We start from the raw sequence: 17,139 nt of genomic DNA, 5'->3' as shown, positions 1-17,139 counted from the left end.
CAGACATTAAACCAAGAGAGAGAATATATATGTGATAAGGCTGGGCCTGGGAGAAGTTAATATTTAAGGAGTCGGCGGAGGAGAAACCACTGAAGGAAGCTGAGAAAAAATAGATGATTAAGTAGAAAGGAGATGAGTGGCCAGCAGTGACCAATAGAGCAGGGGAGGCTGAGGGTGACTGGAACTGAAAAATGCCCTCTGGATTTAGCAGTATGGATGTTACTGGTGGCTTTTTTCCAGAGCAACTTCAGTCACTCCTCTGTCTTCTGTTCCCACTACTAAAGTGAGAAGGCAGAGACCGTGATTACAGACTGTGCTTTAAGAAGTTCGGTGGGGAAGGAAGAGGAGAGGGCAACATCTAGAGGAAGAAACAAGTTGAATATGTAGAAGGTAGAGGGGTGTCTGATGGAACAAGTTTCCAGAGGAGATGGTGTGAAGAATACAGGTGATAGGTTGGCCTTGATTGACAGAAGTGAAATCATGTCTTTGGCAAACTCAAGGGAGGAGGTAAAAAGGGGGACACATGGACTTAAGTTTGCAGAGGGTGGGATGCCTGTTCAGGTAATTGCCTGTTGGCATCAGTGGTTTAGCATAGGAGGTGAGGTCACCTACTGAAAATGAAGGGTATAAGGACTTAAAAGAGTGTGGGGACATTTGTGATCAGGGGCTGAAGAGAAGAAATAAAAGAAAGTAATAGGATTGTTCAACATACTGAGGACACATCTGAAATTGGAGACTTATAAGTACCAATTTGTGCTGACAAGCTGGGTATGAAAATAGATATGGATTATGGGATTGATCCAGGGTTCCTGGACAGGGAGTTGAGGTGCTGGTAACAGGGTAGTTCAAGGGTTTACCAAGCAGTTGATAGACTGGAAGAAAAGGGGGGGTGAGGGGTCAGAGGACTAGCATCACTTGAAGGTGAAGGGCAGATAGAGTGAGAGTGATAGCATGAGAGAGGGGAAGGAGAGTCAGTCATTGAGTGGGTCACTGGAGACTAAGATTCTGATACGGAACTATTCTGAATGATAACAAAGTCCAGGGTGTAGCCATGCAGTTGGTGGCAGAGTGGCATGAAGCTGAAGGTCATGGGAGATGAGATGGCCAGGGAATGGTAGGCTAAGGTACTGGATGATTATGATAGCGCCCAGATCAGGTTACAGAAAGGAAAACTCTCCATAATCTAACCTCTCTTTATCCCAGGCCCTTTCCTCTTCTCAGTGATCTCACCCATTCCCTATACACTCTTCCTGAGTGATCTCATCCATAGCCATGGCTTCAATTATCACGTATTGGCCAGTGACTTGAAAGTCTGTATTTTGAGTTCCAAGCCCCCATATCCAATTCTCTACTTATCTCGACTTGGATGTCTCATGAGGACCAGGACTTAATATGTCCAAACTGAACTCCTCACCTTCCTCTCCACAGTGGTTCCTTCTTCCTTAACTCAGTAAATGGCACCACCATTTACTGTTGCTCAAGACAGAAACTTGGAAGCTATCCTTGATGCTTCCTTCTCCTCCATCACCCCATAGAAAATGGATTATTAAGTCATATACTTCTTCCTATATCTTCATAAGTTTGTCTACTTCTTTTGGACTCACTGCTACCATCCTAGTCCCCCATCTCTTGAACTACTTATTGGTCTCTCCATTTCTATTCTTGCCCAACTCTAATCCAGGGTTTATAGTGTAGCCAGGCATCATTTTAACATGAAAATCTGATAGCGACTCCTCTACTTGAAACCCTTAATACGGTCTGTAAGGCATTGTGTGATCTAGGCCCTGCTCATCTCTCCAGGCTCCTCTCAAGCCACTCTGCCTGTAGCACTTGGAGTTCAAGACCAACTGGACCGCTTTTTATTCCTTCCATTTGCTAGTCTCTAATTTCTAGTCTTCAGCTTAAATCCACTTCTTCTGGGAGGCTCCCAGACCACTCCTGTCTTGGTTAGGTCGATTTGTTCTGCACTCATGAGCAACTTGCAACTCTCCGTTGTAATACTCAGCATTCTTGTGAGCACCTGTTCAAAATCTTGACTATAAGCTCCACTGGGGCAGGCTTGGTTTTATTCACTGTTGTGTCTCTAGGACCTACCGTGGTGCGTGCCCCTTGTAGGCAATAGTTGTAGGTAATGTACCTTGAAGGTGTTGACTGAATTCATTCATTCATTTAAAAATATTTTTTGAGCACCTGCTATGTGCCAGGTACCATTCTATATGCTGAGGAAGAAGAATGAACAGACAGGTAAAGTCTCTGCTCTCATTACACTCACACTCTAGTGGGCAACATAGAGCGATGAATACTATGTAAGGTGGTGATAAGGGTTATGAAGAAAAATAAGGCTCAGTAAGAGAGGACAGATACTGGGTGGTGTGGGGGGATGATACTCTACCTTCAATTTCATATACTACTTCTTTACAATGTGTCCCCTTTTCTAGGGAAGAAGGTTTTCTCAGTATGCTCCCAAAAGGAATATAAATAAAATCCTATATCCCACAGATCTTTTCAAGGATCAGGTCTAGTCTCATGACCATCAAGAAACATTCTTTGACTATTCCAGCCCACATTAATTCTTTGATGTCTTGGACCATGGAATTAAACACAAAACTGTCCCCTTCTTTTTTTATAAATGTTAACTTCTGCCACACAGTAATATTTAAAGCTCTTTGAAATAAGGAACTGTGTATTTCATGCACCTAGCATGGAGCTGAGCATACGGTGGGTGCTTAATTAAGGCCTTTGATTTATTCTTATGCATTAAATGCCCCCTGCACAGGTGGAATTTCAGTGGTGACATTTTGTAGGATTTGATCTGACTACTTTCTGAATTATGTGATAAGAAATAGTCTTGAAATATCTTTTTATTTCAAATAGTTTTTTGTTTTTAAATAATTTAATATTATTTAACTCTGGGATTATCAAAATTGGCAATGTTTTATATCATTCATGAGAAAAAAGGATTTTACTTGAGAAAAACACTGTATTTATATTTGAAAATATCAAGTCAATAAATGCACTGATATACTTTTAAAATGCCATGTTTATTACAAGGAAAAATACATGCTGGAACTTTGCTTTGTTGATTCTGCTAGGAAATTTTATTTTCTTAAATTATGGCTAAGAGTTCAAAATGGAAAATTATTTTTAAAGAAGATTTTGAGATGAACCTATTTTATTGCCATGGGTTACAAATAATGTTATTTGTTTGAGCTAGAATTATTAAATTGATATTATCTGAACTGTGTGAAATTCATTTATAGAAAACTTCTTATAAATATCTAATATATCTCAAATTTAAAGATCAAATGTTAAAGAAGTTTATTCTTAGCTACTAGAAAAAAGAATAGTAATAGATTGTATTTTGGGTTGGGTTTTTCTCTTCAGAAGTTGGTCATGAGAAATTAATCATTTCTAATTTACTGGCAAAGAAACAGAATCACATAATTCTGGAGCTGGAAGAGAACTTAATATATCAAGGAACAGGATAAACATGTAAACATTAAAAATCTGTAAACTTTACCACAAGGATGAATTTCCCAATTAACTTTTCATATTCTCAAAATGAAATATTGACTTTAAAATTTGATTAAAAATGAAAAGTGCCCAAAGGAATTTTGAGAAAATTGTAACTGGATGAATAACATCCTTAGCATGAAACAGTTACCGTAACCCTGCAAACTGCTTGGTGGGGTGCCATCATTTTCACATGAAGTGGTGAGCCTTATTTAAAGTATGTTAGAATTTTAACCTAAAATGAACTTGCTGTGATTTTGCAGGGGGGGGAGGGGGTGCTGGAAGGCTGAGGCACTGGAGTCAGGGAGATCTGCTTGGAAGCCCTGGGAGGGGTTAGGGAGGTGCTAAGAGCCAGTTTAATGGAAGAGAGACAGAGGCATGGGGAAGCAAAGATAACCCAGGAGACACTGTGAAGAAAGAAATGGCAGAATTCAGAGAAAGATTTCATATAGGCAATGAAAGAAAGGGAAAACTCAAAGGTGACTTCACATTGTCTGCCTGAAAGTTTGCAAGAATGGTGCAACTACTGACACATATCGTGCAAGGGGTTGGGGTCATTTGTCAGAGACTTCCGGGTTTTAGTTTTGGTGCAAATGTAAATAATCTTGGGAATGTAACAATAAGGAATTCATGGTTTTTACAAAGCTCTCCAAGAATTATTTTTTTCTCTGTACAATTAAATAACTATCACTGATTTGTGGTATCTATTTGGTGTATGTATGTTTGTGTAGGCTGTGTGTTTTGGTGGTCACACACAACTCCATTAGAGTCTGCAACTTGGTATCTGAGTGACTTTAGAGAAGCTACTTAATCTCTCTCTCTTTCACTTTTCTCTTCTGTAAAAAATGGAGATAAATATTAATATCTGACAGTGTTACCAAGAGGATTAAATGAGGTAATGCACACAGGAAGGCCATACACAATGTCTGCACACAAAAACTCTTTAAATGTTAGCTTTCTTTCCATGTGAATACTAACAAACAACAACAACAACAACAAACTTGAACCTCAACAGCTAAGGCTGCCCTCAGGATACTTACTCTTAGGTAGAACTCTCCATTTTCATTTCCAGATTTAATCCGAAAAGTATTGATAGTGTTGGCATAAATAGTTGTGGCCTGTATCTGGAAGATGTCTGATGGCACAGACCTATCAGATCGGATGCTCATGTATTTGTAGACTATGGACTGGGGAAGTTCTCGGCACACCGCATTTGATACTGGGCAAACACATCGGCTGCAGAGACAAACAAAAATATTCACCAGTTTGGTTTGGTAAGACCAGAAGAGTCTCACCTTCAAAAGTTCTGATTTTTCTTACTTCTCTGATGTTAGTACGTAAGGATCTTGACAAGGATTTCGTGGGTAACAACGGAAGCCGCCATGATAATTCCAACACATTTCATCTTCCCGACATTCGTTTGTGGTCTCACACTCATTTATATCTGTAGAGACATACAGTCAAAGAGTTTACTGATCTAAGTAAATTGTATAAGTGGCCGATTCAGGTTTGCAAAGAAAGGTGTGTGGGAATCTGGACTGTGTTTAATTTGCTTTTAGACACAAGACTGGGTGGGACCTGAGTTCACTGCATTTAATTCAGACAGATAGAAGTAGCTGAGCCATTTTAGATAGACTAATATGTGTCATTTCATAATATTTTATCAAGCACCTATTGTTCATTTGTTGAAGTGAAAGCCAAATGCCAACCATTGACCCTGCATATATAAAAGTGAAAGACACCACTTCTTGCCCTCAGGGAGATTATAAGTTAGTTAGGAATATAGATATGGCAACAGTTAATTATAAAATAAGATGGAATTAAATAAGAGATAGATGAGTTCACTGGAAGATTAGAAATAGAGCTGATTAATTCTGCTTGGGGGATTAGGGAAGGCTGAAAGAAGGACGGAGCATGTCAATTTGACCTTGAAGGGTGGTAGTTAGATGGGATTTTCATGATTGGGGTGGGGAGAGCGTTCCAGGCTGAGAAAGCAGCAAGCAAAAACTATGGAGAGGGCAGTTTATTGTCTGGCTCAGGAACTTCAGAGACAGGGGAGAGAGGTAAAGGCTAGAGATGTGGTTTTGGTAAGCAGTAGCATGCTGGTGGAGAGTTGAGCTCTGGGAGTGGATTATACTGTCCAGAGGAAGCACAGCACAAGAATGAGGCTATGAAGTGTTCCACTTTGTAGAGCATAGCTATTTAAAGACAGTATGGAAGAAGGGGAAGTAAGGAAGGGGCTGTCAGAGGTGACAGGCAACCAAGGAAAAAGCAGTGCAAGAAAGTCAGAGGGAGAGAGAGTCCTGGGAAGGAGGGTTGTGGATAGGCCAGGCTGGACAAAGACTGATTTTAGATTTGGGAATTAGGAGATGCCAGATGACATCTGAGAGAACAGTTTCACTAGAGAGCCATTCCATTTACAACAACAATAAAAATTATATCAATATCCACATCTCTATCTATGTCTATCTTCCTTTACATTTGGATAGTGATTTAGATTTTATCCAATATAAGCCTTTTCTGAATCATTCTTTCCCTACAATTGGATATTTCCATTCATTAATTTACTTATTCCAAAAGTAATTTACTGAATCCTTGCTGCAAGCCAGTCACGGGCTAATTGCTAGGATATGATCTCTTTCTCCTCTATGAATTCTCACACCTCATGTTCCTCTTTTGGGGACTTTATTGCTTTCTGCTTTGCATTACTGAAATCTGCATATTTGTCTTAATCCTTCTATTAGCTTGTAAACTCTTTGAGGCCAAAGGCTATCATATCCATCTTTTTATCACTTCATCACCTAGCATTAATGCACTGGAGCACCTGGCTTTTAAGAGATATTAAATTGAACTAAGTTGCTCCTCACACAAACTATGTGGAGATAGGCGAGAAAGATATTATCTCTATTTGACATGGAGGAACAACAAATAAGGGTTAAGCAGCTGACCCAAGTTCATACAGTTAGTGACAGGCATCTTTCCTCTGCAAGGTACTGCATCCTCTAAATAAGAATAATTCCGTGCCTTGTCTTTGGAGAGAAACATTTTCTTTTAGCTTCCAAACTGGCTAAAGCTATCTGGAACCCAAGAGGAGACTGGAAAAGCTGTGCAGTTTCCAAGAGTCAGTTACAAGAAGTGTCTTCTTTTGGACTGGCTATATAGCTAAAGAAAGAACTTAGCTTCCTCGGAAGAAATCACAATTGACTTGCCCTTTCAATATTTTTCACTTTTTTGAAAAAGGATGATGCTGTTTAGCTACAGGGAAAACTAAGACTGTTTTGTTACATGAAGTCCAACAGCAGCGAAAGGAAACTTTATGTAATAATTTAATTTATTCCTTCTAGTAATTTAGAGCCTAGTATAATCAACACCTTAATCATTCTGGAAGGTTTTTCAGAAATTACTAATAGTATTAAAATATTTGATGGGTGTGTGTCTGTGTGTATGTGTATTCTCTCTCTGTCTCTGTTTCTCTGTCTCTCTCCCTCCCTGCCGCCTCCACCTCCCAACCCCAACACAGAGTTTTCATTTTTTGCAAGACTGTGGAAATGAGAATAGTTATTTCATTCCCAAAATAAGCCTTTTGGCAGAAGGTAAGAATCCAAACTTTCAGCTTTACTTTAGTCTGTGGATGAGGTTGGGAAGGGATGGTTTCAGTGGGGGAAACCAATTGCCTTGTACCTTAAAGGAATATTATGTCTCTTTCACAAAAGATGTTTTGACTTAACCAAACATTCTGAAGCTGCATATCTTCAAGATATAACACTCAGGAATCCCCTATTTGCAATACCAGTGCATTTTTCACCTTTAATTATAACAGATATAAATTTTTCCATATATATAAAGAGTAGTCAGGTAAGATTCCACTGTATGTTAATTTGTTTCTGTCTTTTGCTAAGTATCAAATCCATTTATGATCAGAAACACATAGACATTTGTTTGAAGGACTCCAGGGAAATTGGTTAAGATAGCTCACTGGCTAACATTTTTCTGCATGTAATATTCATGTTAAAAGTCTCAATTAGGGGGACTGCTCCGGTGGCCTAGTGGTTAAGTTTGGCCCACTCTGCTTCGGCGGCCCAGGTTTGGCTCCCGGGCACGGACCTACACTACTTGTCAGTGGCCATGCTGTGGCAACGGCTCACATACAAGAGAAAGGAAGATTGGCAACAGATGTTAGCTCAGAGTGAAACTTCCTCAGCAAAAAAAAAAAAAAAAAGTCTCAATTAGGGTTCAGAAAGTAAAACCACGGGAATACAATATTTTTCCACAATTAATATTACAGTCTCTAGTAACCTGGAAAGGGGTATAAAGATATTCATTGTGAAATTATCAATATTTTGATTATGTATGCTCACACTTAATGATTGGAGTCTAGTTGAATGATCATTTGCATACTATGAAATCCAAGGTCATGGATGTTCCTCTGAGTTAATATTCTCCTGTAAAATCATGACATAGGCTGAGAATCGCCTGTGTCTCTTTTCCTTGATCTTTTCCGTTCTTAACAGGATTCTACTACCCTTGTGTGCCCTCTCTCAATTCTGATTCAAAAAGACTGTCTGGAGTAGATTTCCTACTAGTCATTGATATTGTTAGGTAAATTTCATAAAGACATCTTGAATTGTACAGGCTTTATAGTTACAAATCTTTTTTATGTTGTTATTCCATTTCATTTCCTCAGCTTCCTTTTCCAAATGAGAAAACTGAGGCTCAGAGAAGTTTGATAATTTGAGATTGTACAGTTAGAATCCAGCACAGCTAGGACTCAACAGATTTTGTCTTCAAGTTCAGTCATTTTTTTCACTCTTTCACTGCTTTATGTAAATGTAAATGTTTGTACTAGCTTTTCCAGGATTATCTACATTTTTAATTTTATCTGAGCAGTCTTTTCCCTGTTAAAGAAATTTTAAGCTACATGCAGCATTGGAGGTAGGGAGAAGAGAGTGCGTATTTTCAGATTTTCTGGAGAGACTCTGAAATCATACCACGTAGAGAGCTGCTTCTTCCACCTATGTGTAGGTGTGAAGATCATTTGAATGTTTATTTTACAACTGGACCCAAGGACATTAGCTATTTTTGGATCAATAGTTTTTTGCTGAAGAATTCAAGCACATTTTAATACACTTGAAGCTGATTTTCTCAGCACTGAAACTACTACCCAATTTGTAATCTTAGTGTTTTAGACAATTGAGACTGGTTTGAGGTATGCCTAACCTACATATTAAGCTTATGCTCTAGACTCAAACTCTCAGTGAAATACTTTGATAATTGATTCTTTTCTGGTGGATGATTAGATGATGTATATTATAGAGATTATGTAGGCTATATAGAAGGGATATCAATATTTTATTAAAATTATTTCTGTTTTAAGAATGAATAACAATTACTTTAAATTTCAAGGAAGGTCAGTGTTAACATTGAACACCCTCTTAATGAGACATGCATGTCTCATGATGAACAGGGGAAAAAGAGCACAAATTGTATATTCAAGCTGGAAAAAATGAAAGTGTATGGTAGAGAATCCTATAACTTCCTCCCTGCTCTTCCTGGTTAAAATGGAACACTTAACAGATATGAAAACAAAGGCTTACCCTGACATGTTCTACTTCTCACCACTTGGTATCCCTGGGGGCACATACACGAGAATTTCCCAGGTTCATTGACACATTGATATTGACACAGGTAGCTTGAGGTTCTGCATTCATCAATGTCTGTTGAATCAGGCAAGAGCAAGGACACAGAGTTGAAAAACTGACATGTCAGTACTTTGGTGATATTTTTTTAGATGAGGTAAAAGAGCAAAAACACAGCAAACTCTGAAACAGAAATACAATACTTATAAGAAGCTCAAGGGCAGTTCTAACAATATCAGCTCATTTCCCCTAGAACTTCACAGCACAAAGAGTTTTTCTTACCATCAGTTTTACTCAATCATTGCTGACAGTTTGGCGAATCCTGGACCTAACCATACTAGCTGAGCAGACTGAATGAATTGGCTTATGGTTGATGCTCTTCATGTTGGGCTCTGCAGACCCACCCGTGATGCAGATTCATACCTGCTTTCTCAGATATTGGGTGGCTCTGCTGCCAAGTTCATCTGAGCTTTGAACTCCAAGTCCCAACCCTGTGCTAGCTTCTAGAGGTGACATCCTGGCAGGGTCTGGCCTTCAGGGGAAGAATGCTTTGTGTTTCTCAATGGTGATGTCCCTATAGTTTGCTCCTAAGGGCAGCGGTAGCTGTTCAGTGCCAGCCTCTTTTGGTTTTGAGCACAGTAGCATGATATGAGATCTCTCTGGATAAGGTATCACTTTGGTGGCCCCAAGTAAAGCTGCGAGGGTCCATGAGGAAGTCAGGGGCATCAAATGTCAATGGCATCCCCTTCAGGATGTCTTATGCTTTTTGAATGACACAGTGGAATGTGCATGTGCAATGGACTCTGAAGGTCATTCCTTCAGTTAAATGGCTCTCCTTTTACTCATGTGGAAAGTGAAATCCAGGCAACTTAAGCAATGTGCCCAAGTCATATAGTGGCAGGAATAAGACTAAGGGCCAGGTCTCTTGTTTTCTGTTCTAATGTTTCTGACATGCAGTCAGCTCTTTTAGAACTTAAAGGTGCACACCAGTCACCAGGAGTTCTTGTAAGGTGCAGAGTCTGACTCAGTAGGTCTGGGCCGGGCCTGAGATTCTGCATTTCTCACAAGCACCCAGGAGGTGCCGATGCTGATGGTTCTTGGGTCACACTTTGAGAAGCAAGACACTAGAGCACCCTTTCTAATTATTAGACCCTGCCTGTATCTAATATTTCAGTTATTTTGTTTCTTCTCCTTTCTCTTGATAACATACTAAAAAGCCAATGTTACAACTCAATTAAATTAACTGGATTTTAGAGTAGAATTTCAATGGATAACAATTTGTTTCTATAAACAGCTACATAATCCTATAAAGCCACAGCAATCACAGAGACTGCACTCTTATTACAAATTATTTGGAAAATATTTTACCTTCACAGTTGAGCCTGTCACTGCTTAGCTCATATCCTTGATTGCACTGACAGATGAATGAACCAAGAATGTTGTAGCATTGCTGAGCACATTGATTGCTGGCATCACATTCATTTATGTCTGAAAAGAAAGGTTATAAACATTTATATACGTATGTCTTTAAACATATTCTTGTTCTTTTGTACCTATGTCATCTGATGATAAGTGAGTAATTCCCTAGCTGGATTCTTTGCCCTGCAGAAGCTCATTGGAGAACATCCATTCAGGTTTCATGTTTGTTGGAACAACTTCAAACATCTGTCATATACTTCTTTTAGAAATACCAGAATACTTTTTTCTCTGGGAATGACAGTTACTTGGTGTTTGATGAATCTTTCCAAAAGAATTTAATGATTCTAATAAATATACATTCCAGTATCTATTTTCTTTTATTGTTTTCAGATGCAAAATGCCAAGTCTATAAATAATTGATACAAGACACTCATACTGATATGGTCTCTCAGCATGCTGTAGTGAAGATTTATCTGTGCTATTTATTACTTTTTAAATGTGTCCTGTTAAATTCCATTACAATTATAACATAAGCCTTTGAGACCCATACAGAGTTTTGCAATGCTCTAAGGCACTGAAAATATTGTGAAAAGGCATTTTTCCTGCACTAGATTCTTTCTATGTCATGCCAATCTTGAAATTGTGTGCCATGACATTGCATTCTGAAAGGGGAGAAGAAGCATGTAAAAATCAGATGTGCTTTCAGTGGAAAGTTTATGTACTTGAACTTGCAGTAACCCCTTTGGCACCTTCAGCATTTATATCACACATTGTTGACTAATTGGTGTGTGTTATCAATTGATGTGTAGCTTTTTATTTTTTGATATACCCACAGAAGAGAACTAAAACCAAGGTTAACAAAGTTTTCCATTCATATCTTGATGTGTTTTAAGAAACAGATTGGTTATTGTCTTTTCAGCTTTATGCATGGATATTGATGGAAATCAGTTCACTCAAGAACATAGAAAACTGGAAATACTGCAGCATGGCATGGGGTTTGCTTTTGTTGAAGACAGAAATCAGTTAGGATGGTAATTCCCAAAAGGCTTACCTACGCACGTATAGTTGTTTGCGGCCAACTGAAATCCAGGACTGCACTGGCAATAAAATGATCCTGGTGTGTTCACGCATCTTTGGTGGCAATATGGAGGGATGGCGCATTCATCTATATCTAGGTTATCAGGCACACACACACAAGGAAAACCAAATTATTGACTATCCGCAGCTGTTTTCTCTCAAGTTCTCAGCAGAACATTATCTAGAAAACCTATCTAGAGAAGATCTCATTTGAAAAGTAATTATTTTTCTCTTTTTTTAAATTAAGATATATGTGTTTATAAATATATTTTGGTCTGCATTCTGCAGTTAAGTGAGATGTTAAGAACAAAGACTTCATAAACCAGGTTGGGTGAGTTGAAATTTAAAGAGAGAAAAGTAATTAAAACTATTTCACATATATATGAGAATGTCCGTTTGGGGGTCTAAAAGCTTATTTATAATGATAGAAGTAAAAAAGAACTATGGAAGAACTGAATGATGTGGCACAGAACTAAGAGAAAGGAAGTGTGGGCTGCTGTTTGGTGATCCTGGTGAAGTTACTTAAATGTTCAGTATTTTGATTTTTTTCTTCTGTAAAATGTAGATAGTAATGCTTGCTATGTGTATGTTATAAAGTTTCTGTGAGCACCAAATGAAAGAACACTGTGGAAGGAATAGGATGCTAAACAAGTTACCTCTTGAGAGTGCTCTTCTGACACATTGATGAAGCATTCCAGCCCATGTCCTTCTCATATAAATATTTCCAACTATAAAATGCTCAACTGAGAACTTGCAGAGTAGGATTAACATCTTAGAAGCATAATAAGATTTCATTAATTCATAACTCTACACTTTGGACAACTCCAACATGGCGTGTGTAATTTCAAATAATTATATGTATAATGTAAGACAATATAGTGACACAGTCTTATGGGAAAAAAACAAAAAGAAAACAAAACTTTACACTGAGCTCTGCTGGTATTTTCATAACTAAAAGTGTGGGAGGCAGTGTGCTCAAGTGGCCTCAGGGTAACCTGAGTTTGAATCTTTGTTCTGGCAATTACTAGCTTGGTCTTAACCTCTCAGAGCTTCCATTTCCTTTTCTGTAAGTAATACAACAATGTGGTAGAATTGTTGAGAGGATTACATGAGATAATGTAGGCAAACTTCCTTGAACAAAACAGGTAAATATAAATGGGAGCTATTATTAATAAGTTGCAAAATATACTTGATTTAACTTGAATATGGTCATGCATTGCTTAATGACAGGGATATGTTTTGAGAAATGTGTCACTAGGTGATTTTGTCGTTGTGCGAACATCATAGATTATACCGAAGGGGAACAAAATTTGCCACCCCAAAATGTGTCGAACGTGAGGATTATTTTAGGCTGATTATTTTTAAGGAACAAAAGACTCAGGAAGTTTTTCTTGTTACCTCTCCCTTAACTGCCTAAAAGAATTCAAATAAAAAAACCTGTCTCAGGAAAGGAGCTATCATCTTAGCATAACAGGAACAAGGTGGTAGGCAGGGAGGAACCTAGAAAAGCCTGTTTGTTGAGCTTCCCACTGTGTTCTTCTATTTCTGTATGGCCAAACATTTGTTTTCCAAATGTTTGCTCCTTTTCACCTTCCTGTGAATTGCCTTCCTTCCCTTTGAAGTCCCTGACTCTCCCCACCCCCAACATCTTTTGTCTTTAGCTGAGGATGGTATTTAAGGTGAAGGCTTTGGCCATTTTGGTGAGTTACTTGGTTTTCCTTGGTTTTTCCCATGTATACGTGTTATTAGAACTTTATTTGTTTTTCTCCTGTTAATCTGTCTCATGTCAATTTAATTCTTAGACCAGCCAGAAGTACCTAGAAAGGTAGAGGAAAATTTCTTCCTCCCCTACAGTACTTACACAAACCTAGATGGTGTAGCCTACTACACACCTAGGCTATATGGTACTAATCTTATGGAACCACTGTGGTATACGCGATCTATCATTGACTGAAATGTTTTGTGGCACATGACTGTATTGAAATAAATAATAATGATATTCACATGGCTTCCCCCCTCCTTTATTTAGGAGTCTGCTCAAATGTCACCTCAGGGAGGCCATCTCTGTCCATCCATATAAAATAGCATCTTCTGCCCTATCTATCCCCTTATCCTGCTTTGTATTTCTTTGTAGCCATTGACACTCCTTGACATTGTGTTTTGTGTTTATTTGCTACTTGTCTGTCTCCATCACTATAATGCATTCCAGATAAGACCTGTCTCCTCCTCTTGAGGTAGAAATAGAGTATTTTTTGTCCATTCACTGCTGTATGCTTAATATCTGGAACAGTGCCTGGCATAGTGGGTGCTCAATAAACATTAGTTGAATGAATGGAAATTTCATATTAATTAAGAGCAATTTTAGTATAGTTCTGTCTACTACCAACTCTTACAGCCAAGTGTCAGTATCAATAGCTAATTTGTATAAATAGTACTTTCTAATAGCTCAATGAGGGCCATGATTCTGTAAAATCTGTTGGTTCACCATGATAACCCAGCACCTAGAGCAGTGCCTGGTACACAGTCAGCCCTCAATAAAGTGTGACAGTGTGATGTATATGGGGAAGTATAACTAGTGAGATAAAGCTGGAGTACAATTTTTTGTGGGGAGAGGGGTCTTCATGCAACAGAGCTGGGCAAGGATCAAGTTAAGGAAGACCTTGTATGCTCTGTTGAGGAATGTAGAGTTGGTTCTATGGGTAAGGGAAATAGAAGGGAAACCACATGATTAGATCTGAAAGGTTCTAACCATCTATTTCATTTTCTTTGATTCTTCCCGCAGTAGGTTGGGTTAGTTCTTTTTCTGGACTTTTTATTCCCTCAATCGTTTACTTCCCTGACTAATACAGTGGGCAAAACTTTGGTGCCTATGGAGTTTTCCACAAAATCTTCTCCTAAATCACAGCTTCAGTCACTGCAAACTCTTGGCCTTCCTCGGAAGCTAGGCACCAACCCCAGCATCTAGGCACAGAATTGTGGCAGGCAGAACGGAGCCCGGGACTATGAGGAGCTCAGTGTTGATATCCTGCTATCAACAGCTCACAGTCTCAGGTGAAAATTGATGCTGGTTGCCTGTCCCCACATCCTCATCCTCTGTTGCTAAGAGAAAAGAAGGACTTTTCACTGATCTATGGTATGAGGTGTTATATAAAGCAATGGAGTCAATTAGAGAGTTTCATGCCTAAAGCTGGGCCTCATGATTGAGCCCAGAACACTTTAGATTACTACTTATTTGCCAGTCAGTCTCTCCATACCACATTCTTTCAGTCATTCAAAAAACATGCATAGAGCATCTACTTGGCAGGCACTCTTCAGGGACTGGGGAGACAGCAGTGACACAAACCAGACCTGGCCCCTGTCCTCAGGGAGCTCAAGTAGAGGCACATGCTGCACTTAGGGTTGCATTCCTAGCACTGCCCCAGCTTGCAACATAAAGAATGTCTAGTCTGTTAGCTCATTACATAATGATAGCACTATTCAGCCCAAGACCAGGTACTGTTCTAAGCACTCCCACACAGAGCTCCTGAGGTAGGGGCTAGTATTCTCTCCATAGTGAGACACAGAGAAGTTAAATAACTTGCCCAAGGCCTCAAAGTGAGTTAGGGGTGGAGCTGCGATTTGAACCTCACCATTTACCCTATAAGCTAAGCTATGCTATGAACCAGTGAATGAAGCCTACATCATGGGTGTTTTAGTGCTATGGCCCCCAAATCGCTAATTTAAAATTATCTTTTTAGTTGCTTTTGTGGTCCCATTCATACCCCAAATTTCTGATTTTGCTTAGTCTAACATGTAACCAAGACTTTGATATTCAGAATATGCTCAATCGTTAAGGTTAATTCTTTCTCATTAACGTGGAAAAGGGAATGGTAGTCAATGGAAGAATAAGCAGTTGTTAGCTATCATTCTCCAAATAAATATGATTGCTTTGTTTTGATTGCCTAAGGTTTAAACAATTAAGATGCTTAAGACAGGACTTTGCTTACTGCATTATTGTACTTACCTATACACTGCTCTCCTCTCTTTTGATACCCCGGAGGGCACTGACAGGAGAAGGAGCCTCGTAAGTTGATGCACACTTGGTCCGCTCTACAGTTGTGCGTCCCTGCAGTGCACTCATCTATGTCTGTTAAAGACATGCAGCACAGAAGGAGTTTGAGTTGGTTGTGAAGATGTTATTTCCTCTGTTTTGCTCTCGTACTTTTCTTAAAGAAACCAAGTTTTTACTTTATTCTTAAAACATTATAATATTGTTATACTGAAAATGTTTTAAATTATAAATTATTTCAAGTGTTCAGAAGACAATTTCATAGATACCAGTATGTACCACTTACATTTAACAAATGCTAACATTTTGCCATGCTTGCCTCAGCTCACTTTATTTTGTAAAGAAATGAAACATTTGAGATATAGCTAAAGCCTTACTCTATCCTCATCCCTTTACCCACCACCTGCCACTATGCTGGTAGGCGTGAATTCTTTCCTGCGATGTTTTTATATTTTTATTATATAGATATGCACCCCTTAGAATATACAGTGTTGTTTTGTGTGTTTTAAAATGAAAATAAATTGTTTGATATTTGCTTTTTCCATGCAATATATCACATTTGAGATAATTTCTATTGAGAAATCTCTAAAACTCTCCCTAATAACTGGGTATAATTGATTTAATTTGTTAACGCATTTAAATGCATTAAATTTAATATTTTGTATAATGTTATTTTTAATTTTATACATTCCCTATTGCTGTTCTTTTTTTTTTTGGCAAACTTGAGCATAACATGAATGTATAAACCTTTCATTGCAAATTTCTAAATGCAAAAGATTCAATTTGATCATATTCCTCTAGGAGAGATAAGCTGATATAGTTTAAAATACATATTTTCCCAAAGCATTTCACTTCTGGGGATAATTTACTAAATGTGCCTTAAGGAGTAAGAAGATTATAGTTCTAGAAAAGTAAAAAATGCTCAGTCATAATTTAATGAACCTGTTATAACGAATTTCTTTGGGATCAAAATGTGATGTGAATTTTTGTGTGTGCGTTCATATTACAATAATTTATAAGTGAAATTTAATTTTGTCTTATCTACATCACCTTTGCATTCATTCAAATCTCTCATATTATGAAGTTAAATAGCACAGATGAAAGGATTATGTATTTTGGCATTCTTCAACAACTGAAGACACTAAGCTTCATTAAAAAATATCATAAAACTTGTAATTCCTAGATGACAAATTTTGCATAAAAACTGAGGCAGGCTTAGGGCGCCTTAGATCGTCAGTGTGTTAGACCCACGGTGGTGCTTTGGAAGAAATAATGGGCCAAGAATCAATTAAAAAATGAGCCATCAGTAATTAGAATTTATTCATCAATTCCTGCCCTCCCTTGAAGAAGTTCGGAGAGTGGCTCCTGGTGTGTGGCCTTTCATCTTTCTATATTCCCAAGAAGAATTGCTGCACTTACACTACCCAGTGTGATAATGTAGGAAGT

General features: G+C 38.3%; 1 protein-coding gene and 1 pseudogene across 3 annotated transcripts in view; one reads left to right on the top strand and one right to left on the bottom strand.

Moving 5' to 3' along the window:
• Nucleotides 1-17,139, bottom strand: part of EFEMP1 (EGF-like fibulin extracellular matrix protein 1) — a 57,762-nt gene that overhangs the window by 1,404 nt on the left and 39,219 nt on the right. For both annotated transcript variants that reach the window (XM_087436741.1, XM_087436740.1), the window contains exons 5-10: nucleotides 15,649-15,771; nucleotides 11,620-11,739; nucleotides 10,518-10,637; nucleotides 9,108-9,227; nucleotides 4,834-4,957; nucleotides 4,554-4,749 (exon numbers count right to left, since the gene is read on the bottom strand). In XM_087436741.1, coding sequence (XP_087292867.1) covers nucleotides 4,554-4,749; nucleotides 4,834-4,957; nucleotides 9,108-9,227; nucleotides 10,518-10,637; nucleotides 11,620-11,739; nucleotides 15,649-15,771 — 803 coding nt within the window. The remainder of the gene's footprint in view (nucleotides 1-4,553; nucleotides 4,750-4,833; nucleotides 4,958-9,107; nucleotides 9,228-10,517; nucleotides 10,638-11,619; nucleotides 11,740-15,648; nucleotides 15,772-17,139) is intronic.
• LOC147915962 (uncharacterized) overlaps nucleotides 1-17,139 on the top strand; it is a 200,201-nt pseudogene that overhangs the window by 179,654 nt on the left and 3,408 nt on the right. The window lies entirely within an intron of this gene.

This window comes from Ceratotherium simum, chromosome 11, assembly GCF_057802395.1.
Source record: "Ceratotherium simum simum isolate JZ-2026a chromosome 11, ASM5780239v1, whole genome shotgun sequence".
NCBI lineage: Eukaryota > Metazoa > Chordata > Mammalia > Perissodactyla > Rhinocerotidae > Ceratotherium > Ceratotherium simum.
Note: the sequence above shows the minus strand (reverse complement) of the source record. Positions and strands in the feature narration are given on the sequence as shown.